General features: G+C 43.5%; 1 protein-coding gene across 4 annotated transcripts in view; it reads left to right on the top strand.

Moving 5' to 3' along the window:
* VPS13D (vacuolar protein sorting 13 homolog D) overlaps positions 1-25115 on the top strand; it is a 240245-nt gene that overhangs the window by 146368 nt on the left and 68762 nt on the right. For all 4 annotated transcript variants that reach the window (XM_045777921.2, XM_045777920.2, XM_045777919.2 and 1 more), the window contains 2 exons: positions 8125-8259; positions 9063-9230. In XM_045777921.2, the coding sequence (XP_045633877.2) occupies positions 8125-8259; positions 9063-9230 (303 nt within the window). The remainder of the gene's footprint in view (positions 1-8124; positions 8260-9062; positions 9231-25115) is intronic.

Raw genomic sequence — 25115 nt, 5'->3', positions numbered from 1 at the left:
CCAGGAGGTACTTATAATTAGCATGGGAGTGGGGGGAAAACCATGGGAAAACCACTATCTTGCTAATATCCACAAGTATCCACTTGACTTATGTGACCCCTTGGAATGGGTTTGTTTGATAAAGTATATATTCCCCCAGAACTCTTGGCACTCACCCAACAAACCAATGTTAAGCATTTCCTGAGAGTTAAGGACTTCTTGTTTTTTAAATCATCTTACTTAGAAACACAGACACCTAACTATTCCTTTCAAATTGCTCCCAGCAGAGAACTTTCCCCCAGACTGACAAATGCAATCGGATTTCCTACAGTTGAAGCGGCTCCAGACCCCGGGTTATATGGTACCGACGCGTGCGTGTACGCCGTGCATACAATAAACTGGGAGCCCATTAAGTCGCATGTTTCATTTGGCACTGTGCTGAAGGGACCTCTGGAAGGCATTTTCAAGTGATTGTTCGGGAAATCCAGTGGAGCGGCCATGTCATGAGGTGTGGGGCGGGGGGCACCCTGAATGGGGCACATTAATGTTTCAAGCAGGGTGCTGGGAATTGGGACTTCAGAGTTAAATTCTCAGCTTGTGGAAGTCACCGTTTTACTGTGTCTCGAGTTCTCCTAGTGGAGTCTGGGACTCATAAAATAATGTCATTTATTCAAAGAGTTTCCTAACAGAGTAATATCCCTTTATTAGTAGCTCTTAGGAAGAGCAATATGCTCTTTGAGATGAATATGTAATGGCTAAAAGTATGTGCTTAGGGAATGGAGTGCTGTCCCAGAGCAGGGATCACAAGAGTCTGACTAAAAGGTAACCATGTCTTTGGTATTGAAGGAATAATTATCTTGATTCTCTTGACTCCAGGCCAGAAGTGATGCTGTCAGAAATCTCAGAGGGAAGTCTCTTCAGGTTTACACTGAGGGTACATTATTGCCAGATATAGTGTCTGTTCAGAAGGACTCAAAGCAGTTTCCCATCTGCTATCTCGATTGGATTCCTTCCTCTGTGATGGGAGAAGGGGGAGATAATAGTTCCATTTCACAAATGCAGAGACATTCCTCCCCCTGCCCCCCCGCCCCGTTCTCTCCATTATTCTCCCCGGCGTGCACTACTAGAGACTAGCAGGGTAAGATCGAAAACGCCAGGTAGTTTATATGTACTTGGGTTTTTTTTTTTTTAAGATCAAAAGAAGCCAGGAGCCTTTAAAAGGTTTCACGAGGTGGCCTACAGCAGTCCTTTTCCCATTTAGAGCATTGGGGTATTACAAAAGAAGGGCTTTAATTGAGCAATCTAGTTTGGAAGAAAACCCACATTTTAATGGTCAGAGAGCAAGAGGGTGGGGGTGAGGGGGAATTTCAAACAAAGACACTATTTAAAAAGCCTAAAACTGTCTTCTCAAAGGCTTGAAATAATTTGTTGGGAAACTTCAGACCCTTTACTTTTTTTCCTCCCCTCCCTAAATAAAAACCAGATTTGTTAAAAGGAAAAAAGATCCAGTATTGTTAATTGTATTTCAGAAAGTGCCAGAGAGGGAAATATCCCTGTAGTTTTAAACACGGTCCCAGGAGGGAAATGGGCAAATACCCTGCTTCACATAAACAGTCTCTATGTACCATAAATAAACCTTTAAAGAATGAATTCCAGACAGTTTTGTTTAGTGCAGGGTAAACTAAGAAAGGAAAGGACGTGGCCCAGGGACTGGCTTGTGATCCGAGACCTTATGGCATATGGACAGGTATTTCTTCTTTCAACTCCATAAAGTTTCTGGAAGACTTCAGCGGTTTTCGTCTGGAGGAGGCAGGAATAGACAGTTTCCTAGTTTTATTAGGACCCTCTGAGCACAGATTGCTTTCTCCAGAATCCGTTTTATAACAGGAAACTGTCTGCTACTTGAGTAAATAAGCACCGACTTTGTATACTACTGTATTTGATTAGTCATTTAGTTACTACAGGAAAAAGCCCTGTCTGGCTCTTTCCCCTCTCATCTGTTTTACTTTGACCAGAACAACCTGAAGGTGGCAGAATAATTCATACCAAAGGCTGTATCCCCGCTGTTTCAACCGTGGGAGGCCCCAAAGCAGTAAATGACAGAGGTGAAGATAATTTGTACTGAAGGGCCCGAGTACGTCCTTAGTTCAGACAAAGCACATGAGCCGTTCACAAAGGGAACAGTGTCTCTCGTGAGGGTGTTGTCAACTTGGTAGAGGCTTCAGAGTCTCTGCTACTATGTATGGTTCCTCGTCTTCAGTATTGGGTGGCGATGAGGAAGTTGGGGTAAAAAAGCTTTTGCCTTAAGCCTTTGTTTGGATCTCATTTCCTCTTCTCTGAGAAGAAAGTAATGCTCTGAGTTGTATTGGCAAAACAAACTGCCAACCCCATGTCAGTACCTTTCCCAGCAGATTGACTCTGTGGCTCTCAGCAAAGCGGTGAAGCCAGCAGGGCCTCGGTTTCTCCGCCGGCGCCACATGCAGGGTGCAGTGGGCATGAATGGCTAGCAGCAAGTGTTTCAGGGGACACAAGATAAACCTGCATTCTGGGCGTCGTGCTTCCCACCTTAGGGGTGGTTACTGTCGTGAAAATGAACACGTTCGAGTCTAAGATCTTGTAATAACTAACTGCACCGGTTTAGGTGATCCACTGAACATTTCTTTGGGTTTAGTTATTTAAAAAAAAAAAATGAGAGTGTTCGGCTGAATTAGCGTGTTAGGCTGAATTAACCTAAGAATGCTCTTAATCTCTAAAATGTTTTGTTCTCACATTATTTAGTAGGAGGTTACTAGTGACTTCCCAGGGCCCCAGATCTAGGGGCCTTTTGTCTGTCCTCATCTCTGTAAGGTCCTCTGCCATATTTGGCATTGCTGACCCTCCCCGTTCCTTTCTGGTTCTCCACTTATTCTTCTATTTGTTTCTTTGTTTTCTTCACGGTTTTCTTTTTCTCTGCTTCTCCCGACCCATCTATTTAAGGGCTGTTTTTTCCTCTGTGAACCAAACTGTCTGGTCGTATCACTTGCCTGTTTTAAAAATCGTATTATTGGTCTTTTATCGCCTGTAATTTTAGAAGCTCTTTATTTAAGTTTGGTCTTTGATATGAGTTGCAAGGTTTTTTCCTTCGGTTTTTCAGTTGGCTGTTTACTTTAGATGTATGTATGTTTTTTTTTTTTTAATCACATAAAAGCTTTTTATTTTTATGTCATCAAGTTTACCAGTCTTTTGCCTGTTTGAATCTGTATTTGAGTCCCAAAAAAGTTTCCCCATTCTCTGGTTTTAAAAAATTCCATCTATATTTTCTTCCATTACACAATTTCATTTCAATTAAAGATGTTCTTGTCCCAGAAGAATTTAAGGCAGCCTCTGGAAATACATGCTAAAAGATGAAAAAATAAGGGAGAAAATAGAAGGTGCATGAAGTTGCACATGAGATTTTACTGTAAAGGCATTTTGATTCACTGGGGGTATATAGATGTTTTTAGTAAGTGCTATTAGACCAACTAGATAGCCATTTGGAAAAATACAAAATTAGATTTATTACTTACACAGTATACAAGGAAAGATTCAGTGTGGATCAGAGATTTACAAACATTATTAGCATGAAATTTGTTTTCACATTCAAAGAAGAAAAGTATTTTGTATGCTGTCTAAAATCCTTGAAATATCTATCTTGTTAAATAAAAATATAATTGGAAAATAGACCATATCCAGAAATTGTTAACTGGCTTATAGTGGAGCCAGATTAGCTGAGAATTGCAAGAAAAGCTCTGTAGAAAAAAACCCAAAAGTCTGTTTGAAGGTATTGGAAAGCTACCAGGACATCTAGGACTTGAGGGTCCCAGATTTATGTGAGGAAGGAAACTCAACAAAAAGTGCCCAACATTTACTCTGCTTTTATTCTTGAGATAATCCTAACCTGTAAGTGGTATGGGGAGAAAGAGAAGTCAAGCCAAAAGCAGCTCTCAAAGGCAGAGAGTCTGAGTAAGGCTTTTGGCAGTCTCGTGGGGCTGACATAGCAAACATGAGCTACTAAGAAAGCTGGTAAGTGAGGGAGGGGCTAATATCTTACAGAGAAAGGACAGACAGAAAAGAGCCCCCAGTGGTCTGAGCTGCTGTATGTCTTGGGGCAGGTGCCAATTCTAGGTAACCTCATCTGAGAGAGGCCAAGCTGAAAGTGGTGGTCAAGAGGCAGGTGAAAAAAGTAGACCTTTTAGCAGTTTTCTGGTGCAGGGGAGACTAAAGGTGGAGGAATTGAATTGGTTGTCACTTGAGATCACTGACACTATACTAGATCTCATAAAGACTGAAATAGACCAAGAGTTACAAAGACTGAATTCCAGCCTCAAGAAAGCCCAAATCCTGATTGCGTGAAGCCTCTTTAACCGCCTGCTAGAAACTAAAGACTCATCTGAAGTCTGTAAAAATTTTCATAGGAAGTGTTATATTCAGTTACAAATTACTGGGCCTACCAAGAGAGGGGACCAAGAATAAAAACAGACACTAGAAGCAGACCCACAGATAAACCAAATGCTGGCATTATCAAACACATAATTTTAAAGAATAAATGTGTGTTCACGTTTACCAGAAAACTATAATTTATATTTTGAAAATAATCAAATAAAGGAAAATAATAGACCAGAATTGTTTCATGAAAATAGAAGAAAGAAATCTGAACAAAATATTAACAAATCAAATACAGCAGTGTATAAGAAGGAAGATATAACTAAATTGGCTTTATTCCAGGAAAATAAATATAAGTATTTTCAGATAAATTATGTTAATTTATCAACAAAATGAAAAGAAGAAAAAATATTATTATCTCAATTGTTGCACAAAAGCCGTTTGACAAAATTCAACATCTATTTATGATAAGAATCAACAAGCAAAAAAAGAGAAGGAAACTGCCTTATCTGATAAAATGTATCTATAAAAAAGCTACAACAAATATACTCAGTAGTGATATACTGAAAGCAGGGAAGGGGCCAGCCCATTATCACCACTTCAGTTCACTGTCATACTGGAGATCCTAGCCAATGCAATAAGGCTAGAAAGATTACAGAAGAAATAAAAGAAAAAAAGTTATAAGAACTGGACAGGAAAATTAAAACTTTGTTATTTGCAGAGAACATGAATATGTACCTAGAAAATCAATAAGAATGTACAGATAAGTTACTATCTGAATAAGTAAATTTACAAAGGTCACTGGACACAGTATACAAAAATCAGTGTATTTCTACATTTCAGCAGCAATTATAGAGAAAAGGAAAATTTGAAGGATGCAGTTTACAACAGTGTTAAGAAAACTTCAAACATAATATCATTATCTATTGCTGTGTGACAAACCACTCCAGCACTTGGTGGTTCATTTATTCGTTCACAATTCTATGGGTCAGCAATTTGGGCTGGACTCTATTGAATGTTTCTTCTGTTGGACTCACGCATGGTTATTCTTCAGGCAGTCAGCTGAGACTGACTGGTATACGAAGACCTTACTCACATGTCAAGTGTTAGGTGTTGACCGTCAAGAGAACCTCCTTCCACATGGTCTCTCAGCTTCTTCACGTGGTAGAAGTGTCAAAAAGGGCAAAGCAGAAGCTCCAAGATCTCTTGAGGCCTAGGCTTAGCGGTCACACAGTGTTACTTCCACTGCATTTTCTTGGTTGAAGCAAATTACACGGTCAGTGCGGATGAAGTAGTCTTCATTAATGGTATAAGATGTAAAGAATACATGGCCATTTTTAATCTACTGCAGATACCTAGGAATAGATCCAACAAAGGGTGTAGATAAGACCTCTGCATGGAAAATAATGTAATATTATTAAGAGAAAAGAGAACTAAATAGATAAGGGGACCTACCACATCAACACATTGAAAGATTTAATACTGTGAAGCTTTCGTTTCTCCTCAAATTGATCTATAGATTCAATGCAATCTTGATGAAAATGCCAACAATTTTTTTGTGGCAGATTGACAGACTGATTCTAAAACGTATTTGGAAATGAAAAATGCAAAGAATAACCAGGGTAATCCTGAGGGGAAAAAAAAACACACCAAAAATTGGAGAGCTTCTACTATTAGATTTCAAAACTCATTACAAAACTATTGTAATTAAGACAGTGTGGTATTGGTAGGAGGCAGGACAAAATGAAACAGAAAAGGGAATCCAGAAATAGACACATAAATTCAGTTACTCAACTATGACAAAGTTTACACTGTACTACAATAGGGGAGAGGGTGATCATTTCAGTGAACATTACTTAGTTAATTAAATACCCATCTGGAAAAAAAATGGATCTTGATTTCTGCTTCACAACATATAAAAAAATCAAGTCCAAGTAGATTATAGATTGAAATGTGAAAAGTAAAACAATAAAAAATTTTTAGGTAAACACAGGGAGTATCTTTAGGACCTTGGTGTAGAGAATAATTTTTTTTAAAGATTTTATTTATTTATTTGGCAGAGAGAGAGAGTACAAGTAGGCGGAGCGGCAGGCAGAGGAAGAGGGAGAAGCAGGCTCCCTGCTGAGCAGAGAGCCCGATGTGGGGCTCGATCCCAGGACCTGAGCTTAAGGCAGACACTTAACCCACTGAGCCACCAGGTGCCCCAATAATAATTTCTTAACCAGGAAAGAGAAAGCTTTTCCTAAAGGAAAAGGTCAATAAGTTGGATTTCATTACAACAGAATGTCTGATCATCAAAAAATGCTATTTTAAAAGTAATAAGTCACAGAATGGGAAAAGATAATCGCAGTTAATTGTAGTACATCTGCTCACCAGAGGACTTGTATACAGGATGGATAAAAAAAACGGGGATGCCTGGGTGGCTCGGTCATTTAAGCGTCTACCTTTTGCCCAAGTCATGATCCCAGGGTCCTGGGATCAAGTCCCACATCAGGCTCCTTGCTCAGTGGGGAGCCTGCTTCTCCCTCTGCCTGCCGCTCCCCCTGCTTGTGCTCTCTCTCTCTTTCTCTCTCTGACAAATAAATAAATAAAATCTTTTATAAAAAAAAAAAAGAGAAAGAAAAACGCCTACAAAGCAATAAATAAAAAACAGACAATCCACTACAAAAATCAGCAAAAAACTTGAGTAGGCACTTCACAGAGAAGGATATCCAAATGGCCAATATATGTAGGAAAAGGTGCTTGATCTCGTGCTTCACCAGGAAAATGGACATTAAAACCACACTGAGATACCATTACACACCCATCAGAAGGTTTGTCTTTTGAAAGGCTGTCTATACTGAGTGTTGACGAGGATGTAGAACAACAGGAAATTTCATAGAAGGGAGTGTAAACCAGTTCAGCTGCTGGGGATGACTGATGGGCAGTACTGTGTGTACTAGGGTTGAACACGTATATTCTTTGTGACACAGCAGCTCCACCCCCAGGTATATATTCAAGAAAAGTGTGTACAAATGTGCCCCAAAGACATGTCCACGAATGTTCATAGCAGTGTTATTCGTAATAGCCCCAAGCTTGAAACAACACCACTGTTTACCAACAGTGGCTTAATAAATTGTGTTTTATTTGTAATTCGAATACTAACAATGAAACTTCAGCAACTGCAGCTATATGTAACACCCAAAGTACATACTGATGGTTTCCTTAGTATAATATTCAAAACAGGAAAAACTAACATACGGTGGTAGAAGTCAGGATAGTGGTTACCTTAGGGGAGGAGGGAGTAGTGACTGGGAGGCCACAGCTGGGGAGGGGGCTGCTTCCAAGATGGGAATAAGAATTTACTCTCTGGTCTCCCGGTGGTAGTTACGTGTTTATTGTGTTCACTTTCGGGGAAAAAATCATTGAACTCTACATTTGGTCAGTACACCTTCCTATATGTGTGGTAACTTCAGTCAAGAAAGGAAAACACAACACACATGCAAAACAGACCAGAAAGAATTATGCTATGAAGCTAATAGTGTTTATTTGTATGTGATCTGTGTTAATTTGAGTGACGTATATATTTCTTTGCAAATATTTTACTTTTATAATTACAGGGAAGATCCTTATTTATAAATATCGAAGGCTTGACTCTCATTGGAAAGTTGATATGACTTGTAGCTTTCATGGAATCCAAAATTATAGTACCCTGGAAGGCCATCAAATGGCTAAAATATGTCATTTCCTTTCTTCCTTGACTAGGCCCTAAAAAGTACCTTGGGATTTCCACTGATTCGGTTTGAGGACGCCGTGATTAATCTGGATCCATTCACTCGGGTACATCCCTATGAGACCAAGGAGTTTATCATCAATGATATCCTCAAACATTTCCAGGAGGTGAGCTTTGGAGAAATACTTAGTGGCTGGAACATAAACAGAATGTTTGTTTTGGTTGTTTGGGAATCTTGGTTACTAAGGCGTTACTACTGAGAACCCAGTTAAACATTTGCTGTGTTAGGGGTCAGGTCACAGCCCGCGAAGCCCATACACATCCTGAAAATCCTGAAACAGTGTATTTGATTTATGAGCTGTTAGTCTTGTCCCTCAGAGAGCTGGTCTCATGGGCTGCTACCAGATTCGTCACAACTCTTAAGGGTTTAATTGATGCTTTAATGATAACACAAAATACCATGACCTCTCTATTTACCGGGCATGGGCCTACTTTCAACAACCACGTCAGTGTTCTTAGAGCCTATGAGATCCTGCCCTAGAGTTGAACTTCAAAATTTTCTTATCAAGTTGGACATTTTCCATTTTGTGTTTATTTTCCAGATTCTTCGATAAATAGGTCAAGATCATATCAAATTTATTAACTGTCAGAGTTAAAATATATTCTATTTCTGCTTCCTTTTCTCCCTCCTCCCTCTCATTTCCCTCCTTTCCTTCTTTGCTTCCTTCCTCAACTCTTAATTGGTGATATTTCCATTAAACTGTGAGGAGAGTGACACAACAGATGTCCCTGGAATTCTGGAATCTGACAGTGGAGGGATGCAGAAAGTGGAGGGTTGCTTGGTAGGTCATTATGGGTGTTGACGAGAATGGGGGACGAGACAGATTTCTAACCTTTTTGCTCGGGACATTCTACCTGCAAGTATCGACAGGGACTGGTTCTCATCTCTTCTGCCTGCCCCATTTCACAGGAGCTCCTCAGCCAGGCAGCTCGGATCTTGGGATCAGTGGACTTTCTCGGCAATCCCATGGGGCTGTTGAATGATGTCTCTGAAGGGGTTACCGGACTGATAAAGTATGGAAACGTCGGCGGCCTCATCAGAAATGTCACACACGGTGTATCGAACTCTGCTGCCAAGGTAAGGAAAGAAAGGTGAAACCCACTGTCACTAACCTCAGGAGCCCTACTTGTCCCTGTGATTCTGTCGTAGCTGTGCGGCTGCAAGAGGTTACGCACATGGCCTGTGCTTCGTTCCCCCCGCCCTACCTCCCCGACCCTCTGACGCCCTGGCGGCAGGTCCACTACGCCCCCTGCGATATGTCATCTTCCTGTGTCCACTGGCACCGCCTTTCCCTGGGCTTCGGTTGTCCCCTCCCTGGGTCACTGCACTAGACCCCCAACCCACTGGGCTCCACTGCAGCCTGCACACCGCTGGCAGAGTGAACCCACTTTTTATAAACCGAGGATTTGATTGTGCTCTTCTCCTGCCTCAGATCTGCCAGGTATTTCCCACAGCTTGCAGGAGAAAGTCCAAACTGCAAGGAGGCTTCTAGAGCAGCGGAAGCAAGGACAGTGGTGGAATTCTCCTGGGTCCTTCTGTCTGGCTGACTTTTTTGTTCATTGGCCTCTTGTTTGGTGAACATCTCGTTATTCCACAATTTATTTTTTGGCAGGAACTCACTGTATGTGTGAAACTGGGAAAGGGGAAGGTAGTTGGAGGGGAGTGGCTATTTGACAGTGTGCGGAGGGCCTCTGCTTCCCTCCCCTTCCTGTTGGCTCCACAGACTTTCCTGCTAGAGACTGACCTTCTTGCGAAGGAACCAGGTTTGAGAAAGCACCTGCGCTCGGGGCTTCTTTCTGGTGGAGCCCGTGTGGCAGCGAATCCGCAGTGCCGTGGGCCACACACCGCAGGCTCTGGCGCAGAGAGGCTATAACGGTGCCACACAGGCGGCCGTCGTGAAGGGCAGGTGGGAGCGTTGGGCAACACTTCTGCATAGCGTGGCGATCCCGGTAACGGGGGTTTATTCCTGTTTTCCACACTCTTCTCTGGAGGTGGTAGTTCTGTAGTCAGGCCAGTTTTCAGGATGGTAGTTCTACTCAACAGTGTGCCGTTTGGCTCGTGGTCCAAAATAGGCAGCAAAGAGGCGGGAGAGACTTTCTAAATCATGGTCGGGAAACAGACGCGCGTTCAGAGTCTGAATGAGCACACACACTCCTACCTTGAAGCGCTGCACGTGCAGACCTGGGACCTTCACCCCGACGGTGACAAGAAGCGTCACAGTGGTGGCACAGATCGCCCAGTGTCCTTTCAGCTCCTCAAGCTGCTGTGAACAGTTGCACTTAAATATTCAGTTGTAAAGGCCGAGCTGCGAGATTTTATTTAATTTGATGAAATTCTACTTAGCATGGTAGAGAAGCCTCCTTGGTTTTATAATTACTTTCTTTGTTTTTATACCCATGGGCGTTGCTTTTAGAGGAAGAAATGTGCTGATGATTTATTGAGAGACCTTGCTCAACCTAGAATCAAAACACACCGACCTCACGGGCTCACTGTTAAGGACAAAATGACAGAGCACGTTCTGAAAACTTTGAAAAATAGAGGCTGGACAAAAGAAACAGGTCCTCACTCTGAGTCTTACATGTGCATCAATGTAAAATGTTCAGACTTTAGCCACCAGGGAACCATCAGTGCCCCTGAAACAAAAGCCACAATGTTCCAGTCTACGGAGAGGGAGGAGGGTGTCAGGCACGAAGCATGGGAGACTCAAACTCCATCTGGGCCAGCTTGGCTGTTAGGAACCCTCTGTCGTTAACCTTCTTGACGAGAATGAAGAAGTTGGAAACTTGCCTGTGGCCTCTGCACAGATGAGAGCTTGTGCGTGTTTCTCCAGAGTTTCTCTGTAATATCCTGGTGGAAAGGGTTGGCCCTTTCTTTAGTCCCCCTCATTTATGAAAGTCTCATGTGTTTCTTGGTTCTTCTGCTTCCCCTGGAAAACGGTTTTTGAAGCCTGAGGATCCGCACAAGAAGAGAACTTCTACAGAAAGAAAGGGCTGAATGCTCCTTATCTCCAGCCTCACCCCCAAATCTATATGAAGGTCCAGGTGGCCCTGATGAGGCACTTTTTCGGAGATCGGACTTTATGTTGTCATTGGATTTGCATGGGGGACTGCCTTCCAGGGCCCAGGGCGTCTTGAATGGGAACCCTGCTCCCCATGTGGTTGGGGTCCTTCTTCGTGTAATTCTCTTGCCTTTAGTAAGCTAATCAGTGTTGGCCTCAGAGACTGCTACTCAGAGGAATTGCTGTGTAAATTTACTTGGGTACCAAGAACCCTGGGTGTGTTATAAAAATTAGTCCATCTCTCTAAGATGAGAAAGCAAGGAAACTTAACATTACCATTTCTTGTTGGAAATGGTAGCTCCAAAAGCCGGGTCTGTCAACTAAATACCCACTCAGGTCATCTGTGATTCTGTATGTATGTAATTTGGCTAAAGACCTCCATTTTCTTGAAGTTTTGTGGGTTGAAATCAGACCTTTAATGTTGCTTTGGGGAGATGTTTTGTTTGCTTTTGTGTGTGCATGAGAGGAGTTTAAGGAAGTGCAAATGACCACAATAATCAGCTGTTGGCCTGTGGGAAGTATTTCTGTAAAGAGTGCCTGAGTTCTCATGATTAAAGAAAGGGGTCAGAAGACTAAACTGCACCTCCCCAAGCCCCCAGCCAGCCCGACTTGGCTGCAGAGACCAAAGGGCTTTAGCCCTGGTTCATCATGCTTTGAGCGGAGTGGAGACGCTCCATAAACCTCTTGAAAATAATTAGACTGTGTATCTGTGTATTTTTCTGGAGCAAGAATCTCAAGTTGTTATTGGCTTGTCAGAGAGGCTTATGGCTTCCCCCAAAATCATCCGGCACTATTGCAGACATAGGGTTATGCATTCAGGGGGAGTGTAGGGCTGGCGGTTGGGGATACCTGGCTTCTAACTCTATTCCTGCCTTTAAATAATCTTTTTCTCTGTTAATCCTGAGGTGGGTTTTTTTTTTTTTTTTTTTTTTAACCTACGAAAAGATGATGTTACTCTCCCCCGCACCCCGCCCCGGTCGTACTGACCTGAGGAGCAAAAGAGATGAGGTATGTGAAAAGCCAGTGAGAAGTTAAAAAGGAATTCATTCTGTCACATAAGAAGGTAATAGATCTGCAAGTCTTCCTTGTCTCTGGATAGATGGTGTGAATTATTCACAGCAAATTTTTTATTTCAGGTCCATCATATCCGCTTCTGGAATTCTTCATTACAGTTTTAACTGTTATTTAATTTATTTAATATTAGCCTAAAGGAAATAGTACTAGGAAATAATCTATGCCCTTTGTCCCTTCTATTTCTCTAAGCCTTTTCTTCTCATTCCAACCCCCAGAAATCTGCTTATGGATTCCAAATCTAAGGTGTTAATGACTTAGTGACTGGCCACCAAGCTGTGAGCATGTGTTCCGTTGAGTCCTGCCTGGATCTTGGCAAAAGGACTCTAACCCTTCGAGTAGAACCTCAAAGATCTGATCCCCTTCCTAAGGCCATGACAAGACGATTGCTGCTAGAGTCTTTTCTAGGAATAGGATTTATTTAAGAGAAGCACAACATTTCAAATTCCAGAAGCCTATCAGAGGAACAGGGTTCTTTCTGCAGCATGAACTGCAGAGAGCATACTTTGACCTAGTCAGGTATCACTCGAATATTCTGGAAGACCTTCTCTTTCAAAGCCAGAGAACTGAGGAGAGGCCCATTGCCTAAATTCCCACTCTTCTGTGGAATCTAATTTTCTTCTATCTGTGATTATTGTGTAATACTTTCATATACTTACAGGAAAATTCTATAATTATTCTAAAACAAAAAAAGTTTTTTTCGAACCAAGAGAATTTCAGATGTCAACAATAGAACAAACGATTCCATTCTCTTTTCTGGCCCTGTAGAAGCTCAGCGTTTGCTCCGGACAGCTGTCGTTCGGTCTTCACTCAGGAAGCCAACAGCTCTGTAATTTCTTCCAGGAAAGAGGAGGAGCACTTTTGATCGTCACTAATGGAACCCCTGCTCTGTTCTGTCTCACTTTCCATCCCTCCGCTTGTGTCTTTATCAAGGCAATGTGGGATGCTTTTGATCCGGGGTAACTTTTAGATCCCAGGCATCTTTTGACTTATGTTTACGAATGGAAATAATTTAATAACTATCTCTTTTTAACTGTATTTTCATCAAAATCATTAGATACCGAAATTCATGGTTCGGTACTCACTGCATGTTAATTTTGCTGGTAACCTTTGCAGTTGTATGGTGGGCTTATTTCTTTCTCTTTTGTTTTTGGCATTTATTTGCACCCAGCCCAAATTTCTCAGCTCAAATCCTACAGATCTAAATTTTTGTCAAGGAGATGGGTGTTTTCTGTTGGTTTTCGGCTAATACATTTTATCCTGTGCCATTTTCATCATTGTTTTATTGTTTTAAATCAGGTTGGTTTGTTATGAGTTGGATAAAGACCTAATAGTTCTACATTATTTCTTGGTGCAAACAGCATTAGTGGGAAAAAGATGGAGGAACAAGGTTGAAACACCCTGCTTCATTATGGAACCCATACTACTTTATTAATATTTATTGACCACCTTCTATTTGTCAGGCCTTGTGATAGAACTCTTACAAATATGTGTGTTAATCACTGTCTTTCAAATCAGGACACTGAGGCTTAGAGAGTTGAATAATTTTCTCAAGGTGACACAACTAGAAATGACAGGAATGGATTTGGAACCAAGTCCAGCTAATTCTAAAGGCCTTGTGTTTTTTTCCCCTATATGATGTTTTTCCTTTGTGTCTGTAAGGCTTTTTTCCAGGCACTATAGAGCACATAAAGAATTAATTACTGCTAACTTCCCACCGGGAGCTTATTATCTGACATCACTTTGTTAGCTGGTAAGGAGACTGCCATCATATCCTCTGTGTCACAAAGGAGGCCCTCAGGAAACGGCGGTGGTCGTGGTCATTCTTGTTAGATTGGTCATGACCATCACCATCCCTCTATGGGTAGTAAGAACCTTGGAGATTGCAAACATGGTTTTACTCATGTGGTATCATTTGGGCATCAGAGTAACCGGCTCGGTAGATAGGATGGACGGGATTAGCCCCATTATATAAATGAAGACACTGAGGCCCAGAGAGGTAAGGAGACTTGCCCAGGGTCAGTCAGGTCACTGTAGAGCCAAGATTTGCTCTTCTGCACCAGCACCTCAATTCTCGTTTTTACTTTTTATTTTTTTTAACTTTTTATTAACATATATTATGTGTTTCAGGGGTACAGATCTGTGATTCATCAGTCTTACACAACACACAGTGCTCACCACAACACATACCCTCCCCAGTGTCCATCACCCAGCCACACCATCCTCTCACCCCCCCCTCCCCTCCAGCAACCCTCAGTTTGTTTTCTGAGATTAAGAGTCTCTTATGGTTTGTCTCCGTCTCTGGTTTCGTCTTGTTTCATTTTTTCTTCTCTTCCCCTATGATCCTCTGCCCTGTTTCTTAAATTCCATATATCAGTGAGATCCTATGATAATTGTCTTATTCTCTGATTGACTTATTTCAGTTAGCATAATACCCTTTAGTTCCATCCACGTCATTGCAAATGGCAAGATTGCATTTTTTGTTGGCTGTGTAATATTCCATTGTATATATATACCACATTTTCTTTATCCATTTTTTATCTATATCCATTATATATATATATATATATATATATATATATCTCCACATCTTCTTTTTTTTTTTAAAGATTTTATTTATTTATTTGACAGAGAGAGACAGCCAGCGAGAGAGGGAACACAAGCAGGGGGAGTGGGAGAGGAAGAAGCAGGCTCATAGCGGAGGAGCCTGATGTGGGGCTTGATCCCATAACGCCGGGATCACGCCCTGAGCCGAAGGCAGACACTTAACCGCTGTGCCACACAGGCGCCCCATCTCCACATCTTCTTTACCCAGATAGGCTCTTCCCATAGTTTGGCTATTGTGGACATTGCTGCTATAAATCAGTTCTCGTTTTTAGTTACATTTTTGAGATATTGCTAATGGCTTGATTTGTTTAGACCTGCCTCTTTATATTAAAAAAATAAAAACAACAACAAGAAAAACACAAACAAAAAGCCCTGCCCGGTCTTAGAATGAACTTTGATAGCTTCTAGGAAAACCATCTGAAGATAAATATAAGCAAGTTACATGAGAGAGAGAGAGAAAGAGAGAGATGTCTGTTGGGATAGTTCAGTGGAAAACCTAGCTAGGACTTTAGTAATATTTTGTTCCAGTTCTTTGGTCTCTCTTTGGGGTACAGGGTGTGGAGGAGCCACTTGCCTCCCAAGAGAACCTTTCACTGGCCCTTTGTGCCCAGGAGACCAGATCTGGGGCAGAGCAGTGATCCAGTGGACAGTGACTTTCGTGTCCCCACACCCAGAGACTCTCAGCCAGCCTCTGCCATCAGCCAGTCTCCTGTTGTATACACTGGGACTTTGTTGAGGGCAGAGGGGTCCATCTGCCTTTTGTTTAAGAAACAGCATTTGTTTGTGTTTGTTTTGTGGGCAATGTATTTATAAGGCTCAAACAAGACTGAAAGCACTGTTTATTCAAGGCAGAAGTTTTGTCTTTGCACAAAAGAATGTACTGAGTGCCTGCCTGCAAGGATTCTGAAGGGGAAAAGGCAATTTATGACTTGTATCTGTTTTTGTCATTATTATGACTGCTTCATTTTATAGTTGAGCTGATTATCCTCATAATAGCTTTTCCATGTACCTATACGCAAGTAATAGTGAATGCCTTCTTATAAGTGTTGGGGTCTTAGTGTATTTAAGTTGGCACAAAACTTTAAGTTAAATGAAATTCAATTCAGACAGCACTGTATCCCTTAGAGAATGTAGAGTTTTCTGTTTTCACAAAGACTTTGATCTAAGTAAGTCACCCAAGGGACTTCTTTTCCAGCCAAGAGGAGGTGTCTTCAAGTTGTTGTATATAGAGAAATGACTCAAATTCTTGGCAACAGAGTTTTTGTTTTATTTTCCTCTGATAACCTGGAATGCTCAAATGATTCCTTTAGTCTGAGCTGTTTTTGGTTAGAGGCAAATTTTAGATGCTGAATGACCCATCCATGATCTATCCTAACTTGGTCAAATCTCAGATATCTGTGGAAATTGGAAGTGTGTTGGGTGGCATGAGAATCACATGGGTGACCACAGTCCCAGGTGTCCCCGCTACCCTACTTAGCAGCCGTGCTCACGAAGGAGCTTAGGGAATGGGGTCTAGCTGCCCCCTCTGTTCACCCTAAGCAAGCAGTTCAATAGCCAGAAGTAGCAGGGAGACAATACTACGGTCAAAGCTCTGTTTTTGAAACCGGAAGATTGGAGAAGTTCACATTTGTCTTGATGCCCCCATAGTAGTTCAGTTAAGAATCAGGTCTTTCAGTTATCTTCTTAGACTGAGCATCTCCTATTTCAGAGGAATCTACTGCAGCCTTTGTGGTAGAAAAGTATGTTCAGTTGCTAAATTGAAAAGGCAGGAAATATTTGTGTCCCCCAAAGAATAGTGGTTTTCTACCCCAGTGTAAACATGGTGAGTAAAAGAATAATATGTTCAGGCTTTTTAGGTTGACTGGTTCCCCCCAGAGATGTGGTGGTGCATCCCTTGTCTGCATTTCAGGGTGATGCGTACCAGGATTTGCCCTTTCTTGCAGAGGTGAGGACTATAACCCATGTTGATAAACACACGAAGGACAAATCAAATTCCCATTCTTGGCAGGAAAAGCTCAAAATACTTGTTCTATTTGGAAGGTCTTTTCTGTTTTCCTTTAGTTCTTTCTCCCTTATAATAGTTATCTCCAGAAGGCTCTGTCCATTTTAAAGGAAAGCCGACTCCAAGCGTTTTCTTAGGAGAAAGAGGGGACTCCTTGGTCAGTATCATCCTGCAAGATCAGAAAGGGACATGGGTTACTACAGCCTGCATTTACTGAGCAGCTCCCGCAGGTGAGGTGGGAGACTGTCTCACTTAATTTTCGCATGGACCCTGTAAGGAAGGAGAGGTTGTCTCTTGTACAGATGAGAAGAGCAAGACCACAGTGGTCAGTGACCTTGATTAAAGCTTAGTAATGAGTGAGTGTTGGGAGCCTGGATATTTTCCTCCCCACAGCTCAGCTTCACATAAAATCCTCTGCTCAGCCCAAACCATGTAGAAGCTAGAACACAAGCAGTTGGAAACGAAGCCATTTAAGAGTGAAGCTCAAACAGTTTTCCATTCCTTCCCTGCTTCAACTCCTGTGTGTTGGTGCTCGCGGTTTTCCAGCTGCGATCCCTGGGCTTTCGGAATTAGTCTTTGCTATCTGGGGATCCCTAACCTCGGGTAAGATGCTTGAAATGGGAGAAAAAGATTGAAAGAGTTTTCTTTATCTAAACAGAAAATGTATGGACTCAAAGGCATTTGAGGAAGCTGACTGTACTTTCTCACACCTCCGACGTGCTTGATCCCAGATTGACTCAGATGCGCACAACGGAGGATGTGTGGCACTTGGGCCTTTGCTGCTGTCCTGGCCTGGCAGCAGGCCAGAGCTTCGGGCTGCCTCCCGTGTGCCCCTGTAGCGGTCTTCCCCTAAGCGTGTGTGAAATTGTCATTTCCATCTCCCGAACCTTGCTGCTTTTGGCATTTCTAAGCCACTAGGATGCCATTTTAAAGCAAAAGATTTGATTTTTAGCATGGAGGATGTGAAAGGGGGGAGAGTGGTGCTTTTCCCTGCAAACTGAAGGCAGAACAGAAACTCATTTTCTTTCCTCCTCATGTCTTTTCTCACCTCCCCTTAGTCTTTGGATAGCTGGTCAGATTTTGTAGAGGTGTTTCTGTCTCTGGCTTCTGCAAGCAGGTGGGCTTTCGGGGCTTGGTGATACTGTCACTTGAGTCGAGAAGCCAGTTGGAGGAGGCTGGGGGCAGTGTGTTGTCCCTGAGAGTAGTATGGTTAATTCCACTGACCTGTTCTGCGGCGTGCTTCTCGGAGGAAAGAAGAAGTAAGATTAACTTAGGATTTAAGCCCTCCTTGCTGGGATAATAGTAATACTGCTTTATATTTATTTTGATTTTTAGTTGTTGATGAAGCATTGATATACCTGTGACCATTTCTGTAAGCCTGAAACCAGACAGGCGATATTATTACCACCACCATGAAGAAACTGAGGCCCATGGAGATAAATAACTCACCCAGGACAGTCAGACAGAAAGTAATAGAGCTTTGTACTTCTTCCTTGGTCTCCTGAATTCTAGAACATTGCTGGACAGGACTTCTTGTATCTTACCTGATAGTACAGAAACTGACACGTACTCCGTATTAGACTTGGGTTTTCTACCATCAGTGTTGTGTGTGAGCCTTGTTAAGCAGGCCCTGCACCCACCCGCAGAGAACACAGGTGGAGAAAACTGTATCTTTCCTTTTAGAGGCTTCTTGAGTCGTTCATTAACCATGGTGCTGTTGGTGTGAGATATCTGGGAATCTTGTGTTTGGAAGCACACAAACAGAATGTGTGGTGAGAACAATTCTAGGACCAGAGTTTTATGGTGAAGTGGGGGATGATAGGGTGAACAATTTAAGCTTATGTCAGGACATTACATTAAGTAATTTCTGCAGTGTCGCAGGTGAGGAGAAATTCCCTGGGAGAGACCATGAAAGAAAAAGAAGATTCTTTCAGAAGGGATGAGAGGCTAGCTTTGCCTTGGCTTTCTTCATAGCCAAATGATGACATATCCAGGCCTCTTTTCTTTTTTTTCAATTACTCATTAATTTATTCAAAATCAGTGCTTGATCTCTTGTGTTAGATATTGAAGTTATTACAAAGACAGCCGGCCACAGTGTCTGCCCTTAATGAATTAATGCTCTACTAAGAATGATAAGCAATGTATATTCAGACTTTGTATTGATAGTTTTAATTTCAAATTTCAGGCCTAATCTTTAGGAAGGCTCAGCATGTCCCAAAGTGGTGACTCGGGGGCACGGTTAGTCGGTAAATAGTAGAGGCACACCACACTTACCTCAAGCAGGCACGTGGGAAGGATAGCTTCCCCTTTTCTTTTCTATTAAATGCCAGTGGGGAAAACTTCCCATTTATTTATTTATTTATTTATTTCAGATTTTTTTATTTCTTTGAGAGAGAGAGCTTGCAAATGGGGGTAGGGGGAAGGAGAGGGAGAACAAGAGGGAGAGAAGCCAGACTCCCTGCTGAACGCAGAGCCCTACACGGAGCTCGATCCCAGGACCCTGAGATCATGACCTGAGCTGAAATCAAGAGTCAGACGCTCAACTGACTATGCCACTCAGGCGCCACCCCCCCCCCCCATGCCATTTCTAAGAACAAGGAAATTTCCCGGTTTGGCACGTGAGGACAGCGGAGATAAACTCAAAAACCAGGAGCCAAACAGGGGAGGTCAAGTGAAGAGTGAAGAGAAAGTGATGGCTCTCCAGGTCACTTCCTATTTTCCCAGTCACACTTGCTCCCCCCTCACCTTTGCACTTCTGCTCATAATTTTACCTGTTTCGAATGCCCTTCTCCGCATCTCTGGCTAAATGGCTCCAAGTTTGTAAGGTCTAGTGCCAATGCCCTGAGAGATTTTCTCCACTCTGAGTTCCAGGGGCACTCTGTGCTTCCATGAAGGTGGGGACCACGTTTGCCCTTGGAAAATAATAGCCAAGTGTGCACATGTCTCAAACATCCCCTCAGCAAACATTTATCATTGTCAAGGGCTAGGTGCTGGAGAGTGAAATGTGGGTTTTTGAGGTCTATGGAACAGGTAAGGCAGACAAATAAATAATAATATAGAGAATGAGTGTTTCACCTGGGGTCTACACAAACTATGTGCATATCCATGGGATCCGCGCCGTGGGGGCCAAGGGGCAAGAACACTGTATTCTGTTTTTTGAGGGTGAGATGGGCTTGAGCAACATCCTGAGGCAATTGTCTGTGTTCCTGTGCATCCTGGAGACTTAAAGCTCCCAAAACACAAAGATCTTATCTGTCTTCGGTTTTTTTTGTTTTTTTTTTTTTTTTTTTGCCCATTTCCCGTGACAGCTGCGAATATTTGTCATAGGAGAACTGAAGGGATCCAGGCTGTGTCCCCGTGTGCTCTCCTCTCTCTAGAGTCATCCACCAGCGCTTGCATTCAACACACGGTCACTGACTAAGTGACAGTCCTGCAGGATTTTTTATACAGTTGAACTATTTTACGGCTTTAAAGTTCACGTCTGACTTTCTTCCCAAACACATCTGAAGCTGACTGAAATCCAGAATCGTGCTGCATGGATAGAAACACCGAGAGGAAAAGGCTGCTGACTTTCGGGGTCCCCTCTCCCCTCCCCATCACTCAGGGTCTAGGACATCAGCCGGGATCAAAGGAGGCCAGGCGCACATTATTGGAGCCAGCCCAGGCTCTGCTTTAAGGTATCAGGAAGCCTTGGGAGATGGTTATAGAGGGAAGAGGGGGAAACCCGGTCCCTCTTAATCTAATGAATGAAAATAATATTTATGGGAAATATCTGTTTGCTTTATTTAAGGAAGTTGTTTAAGTAAACATTTCCTGCAAGCTATTGAATTTATACAAAACGCATTGGTTTGGAAGCAGTAGCTTTCAGTGTTTTTGCTAAAATGAAAATTAAGCAGCACATGATTCCAAACAGCCCGTTGTTTCAGCTTTGTTGCCTTTGAATGTTTCAAAGCAGGATATTATGGCCAGTGGGATTATATTTTCTTTATTGGTAGCTTGAAAATTGGCAGGGATGATGCCAAAGTTGTAACAGAAGAGCTGCTAATAGCTCCTTGTACTTTTATAGAAATGTAACCTTTGCAACAGAGTCTTGTTATTATTTGATCTTCACAAACTTAGACGTTAAAGAGGGCAAGCATTATTTGGACTTGATGGAAGAAGAGATTGAGTCACAGCAAAGGTAACTGACTCCTGGAGGGTCAACAGGGAGCTTGCAGAAGAGGACAGGACCCAGGGCTCCTTCCCTTAGACCTCGTGGCTGCCCTAGAAAGCACCATTTCCCCCGCAGGAATTAAAGCACATCTGTGAGGTGATTGAACCTTGCAACATCGCAATGGGGCCAGCAGGGCAGGTGTGACGATCACTTCCCTTTTAGCGATGGGAGATTCAGTCACACAAGTTAAGTGGTTTTGCCAAAATTGTAGTCACTGCTGGTGCCCGGGCCTCACAACTGTGAACCCCCTGCTTGTCCCCGCCAGACTGGCTTCCCAGGGGAGGGCCGGAGGGGCTTTTGGACATGGGGAGACAGTTGTGAGCTAGTCTGACTTTCCAAGAGAGGGCTTCACGTTCCTGGTACCCGTGCTATGTTGCGTGAACGCCTCGCTCTAAAATCTCCGCCAGGCATGCAAGGCTCCAGTCACAGCATCACTGAGAAACGAAGCAAAAGGGCAAAGCCAGATCTCACCAGCCTGCTGCTACCTACCTGTTTGATTTTGTGTCCAGTGTCCTCAGCAAGGACAGTTTGTAGGACTGCTGCAGTATGTTATTTAAAAATCAAAGACAAATTGAGGTGTCTCAATGAATAAGGTACATGGAGAGAGAAAAACTCTTGGGACTGAACCCAAGGAAGAATTTGCTGCTGGTTTCTCTTTAAAAGAAAAAACACAAGAGTGAACAGTGCCTAACTTCAGTTTTACAAAAAAAAAAAAAAAAAAAAAAAAAATTGAGCTCTGTGAGAAGCCTCGTTTTAGTGATACTTCATATGGTAACTTCACTCTCTCACCTCTCCCTTTCCACTGAACCCCAGCTTATATTCTTCCTGAGAGAGGTCTCGAGCTTACAACTCTTGTCACTCTTTCCAGCTGAACATCGTACAGCCAGCTCTTCCCAGGCTCGAACCCTCAACACAACCTCTGATATCTTCATAGGCACTCCTGGAACACAGAGCTGGGAAAGAATTTGAAGGTCAGCTTTTCACCCTCTCAGATTACAGATGGAGAAACTGAGCCCCCGTAAGTTTCTTACAACTATTTAGTCACCGGGCCAGCTCTACCCTTCAGGCCTTCTTGGCTACAAATCTGGTATTGTCTCTGAGATGGGAGTCGGCAGCTTGTGGGGCCCGCTTCTTGTCCTTCTAGAAGTGAAGGAGAAAGAAGTAGTGGTCCCAGGGCCCTGACCTTGGGTACACTTTCTCAGCATTCTCAAGGTTGAGTCAGCCTGTTTGTACCGTCTGTCTCCACCCTAAATTGAGCTCCTTGAGGACAAGAGACTAAGTCCTATTCATCTTGGTATTTTTAACCCCAAGCGCACCCACCGTGCCTGGTATGCAGAAAGGCCTGGAGGGCTCGTTGAGCCAAACCAATCTGTTTTGTGTGAAGGTCAACCCACCCAAAGCGGGAGGGAACTATAGCTCCTTTGAAGCGCCTGGCATCACTGGTCCTTCAGCTGGTCCTTCGGCACTGTGTCATCCAGCGAGCAGAACCGCACCTCACCTGGAAGCAAAACAAGACCTCCCCCTCCCACGAAGCACAAATAGGGAGGCCGCCCTGCAGAGTGAGATTTAGGGAGCAACGGGTGAGATGAGCTGGACAGAAAACTTGGCTAGGCACGTGGTCTTTGGTTGATAACCATGATTAAGGTAACTTTGTTGGTTAAAGTGGGTTTCTTGGAATTTCTCCAAATGTTCTTGTATTTATCTGCATGTTGTTCATTACGATTGTTGTCACTGGGCTCCTTCCGAAGTCTGTGTGAGTTAGGAGAGAGGGAGGGGAAAGAAAAGGGGAAAAGGGAACCTTCTGTCTGGATTCTGACCAAGCAAAGAAACGGCTGCTTGCTGTTTTTCTCCCTGAATGCCACAAATAGGAACGTGTGCCGTCGCCCGCTGCCCAGCAAGCCTGAAAGAACTTGATTATGAGAACACTGTGATCTGAACGTGGGCCTTTCCTGAATCCTCCTTCGAAGAGGAACCAGTCGCTGCCTCTGGCTGCCGGGAACAAAATGACTTCGGCCCTGAGCCCCGTGGGTGCTGGCAGTTCTCACACTGCCTTCTGTACAGCCTAGTCACTCTCCTCTCTCCCGTCGGGCCAAGTGGCATGTGGGCGAGGGGACGATGGAGCCGGGGGGGGGGGGGGTGGTAGAGTGGGGTGTCTGGATGCCCCCTCTGCGGGCGTGGCGATGGGGTGGCCTGTCACTGGGCTGTCACCGCCCTAACCAAAGTAGGGGCCTGAAACCGTCCCTTTTTGCCTTTTTACTTTAATCTAGAACACTTTAACAAAACAGCAGACCAAATGGTGACTGAGTCCTGACCCTTCTCCAGGCCACATGTAATCACCATCTTTCTGCCTCAAAATCTTCATCTGGGTCCGAGCCCTCAGTCACACCGTGGAGCTCCTCCACTTGCTTGCCGGAGCAAGATTGCAAAGAGTTAACACTTTTGCTTTTTCGGAAAGTTATCTGTGAAGAGTATTAGTTGTTTAATAAAGCGTGCCTGCCCTCCCGATGAACCCGCCAGTGACTCTGCAGCTGGGGTCATCCCAAGTTCACGCGGTGGACTTTTGACTGCCTTCTGTGTCTGTGAAAACAGTCGGCAGCTCCTGCGGGGATCATTCATTCAGGCCTGTAACACAAAACTGTTGCCAATGGGCACCTGCTGGGCGGCTTCCCAGGAGGGCTGGGAGGGGGATACCAAACTCCTCAGGCATCTGCAGAGATAAGGGCGGCAGGGGGTCCGCTGGGAGCGCGCTCCCCGGGCTGCACTTAGAGCCCACTGCCCGGCCAGCAGGCTGGTGTCAGAGTGTATCGGGCAGGATAGGATGTGAGCTAATTAAAGGCCTTTTACAAAGAGTAGAGAGTGTGTGTGTGTGTGTGTGTGTGTGTAGGAGGTGGGGGGGAGAGGTTTGGAGTGCATTCCCCAAATTTCTAGCACATTCTTTATTCCTCTCTTTTATCCCTCAAAACAGAAGAAAACAAATTAGAGTCTGAACATTTGGTTATTTCCAAGCTCAAATCCTCATCCAGTCTGCCTGATACTCTATTGGTTTTAGATGCTATTTTTATGGAATTACATAGACCAGCAAAGACAGATTTTACCACGTTTTCCCAGGAGACATCCTGTTCTTGAAATATTGTCGGTCGGCTGCTTGAATTTTGTCCTTTTCCCCCAGTTTGACACAGCTGGGCCCCAGAGTTCCTTCTTGAGATACGCTCTAAGCTTTCCCCCGTGTGCTTGGAAAAGCCGCTTGCTGGCTGTAGGGGGCGCTGCTGGGAGGGTGAGTCTGCTCGTGCCCAGGGAGTGCTCTGACAGTGGGCTTGCTGAGGTGGTGGCCCCGGGGGGTCTTGAGCACACTGCGAAGTAGCAACACAGTAATTCATTTTACAGTTAAACTGACCTAAAAAAGTCACCTGAAAACGCTTGAGTTACTTGCTCTTTTGCTTGTTTATTTAGCTTATATCCCCCGCCCCGCCCCTGCAGTAAACTAACTTATCTATGGATCCAGGTACTTTGAAGTCTGTGGTATTTTCTTCATCTGCCTGGTGATGATACGTTTCCTGAAAGCAGTTTTGTTCCCCTGCGACCTCAAGCCTTCATTATATTATTTCTGATACAGTTCACATAAGCTTGGCTGTGTCAAAGAAACATTTAGATCAATCTTGTACTACATGGTAACAATCCTAGGAAATTCCAATCCAAAGCCAACAACCTGCTTCCTTCATTTCTGGACTGCTGGTGTATCTGGCCTTGTCTGTGTTCTGATAAGGAGTAACCACAATGTTAATTTTGTATTTCCTTGCCTTTGTCTCACAGAATCTGTTCCCAAAGCTGACGGTCCAGGAGGCTTGTTCACTGTCACGTGACTTGGGAGGGAGCTAGTCACAGAGGAGTAATTAGCCTGACCATGGGAAGTACGTTAGCGTATCCCTCCTCGGAGTGTTTAAAACGCGTGTTACACTTCTCTTTTCCTCATTATCGCTATATAGAAAACACAGGAAGGACGCCATACCGATT

Source organism: Ursus americanus, chromosome 33 (assembly GCF_024610735.1).
Source record: "Ursus americanus isolate L20-20 chromosome 33, mUrsAme1.1.p, whole genome shotgun sequence".
Classification (NCBI taxonomy): Eukaryota; Metazoa; Chordata; class Mammalia; order Carnivora; family Ursidae; genus Ursus; species Ursus americanus.
This window is presented reverse-complemented; position numbering and strand designations above follow the sequence as displayed.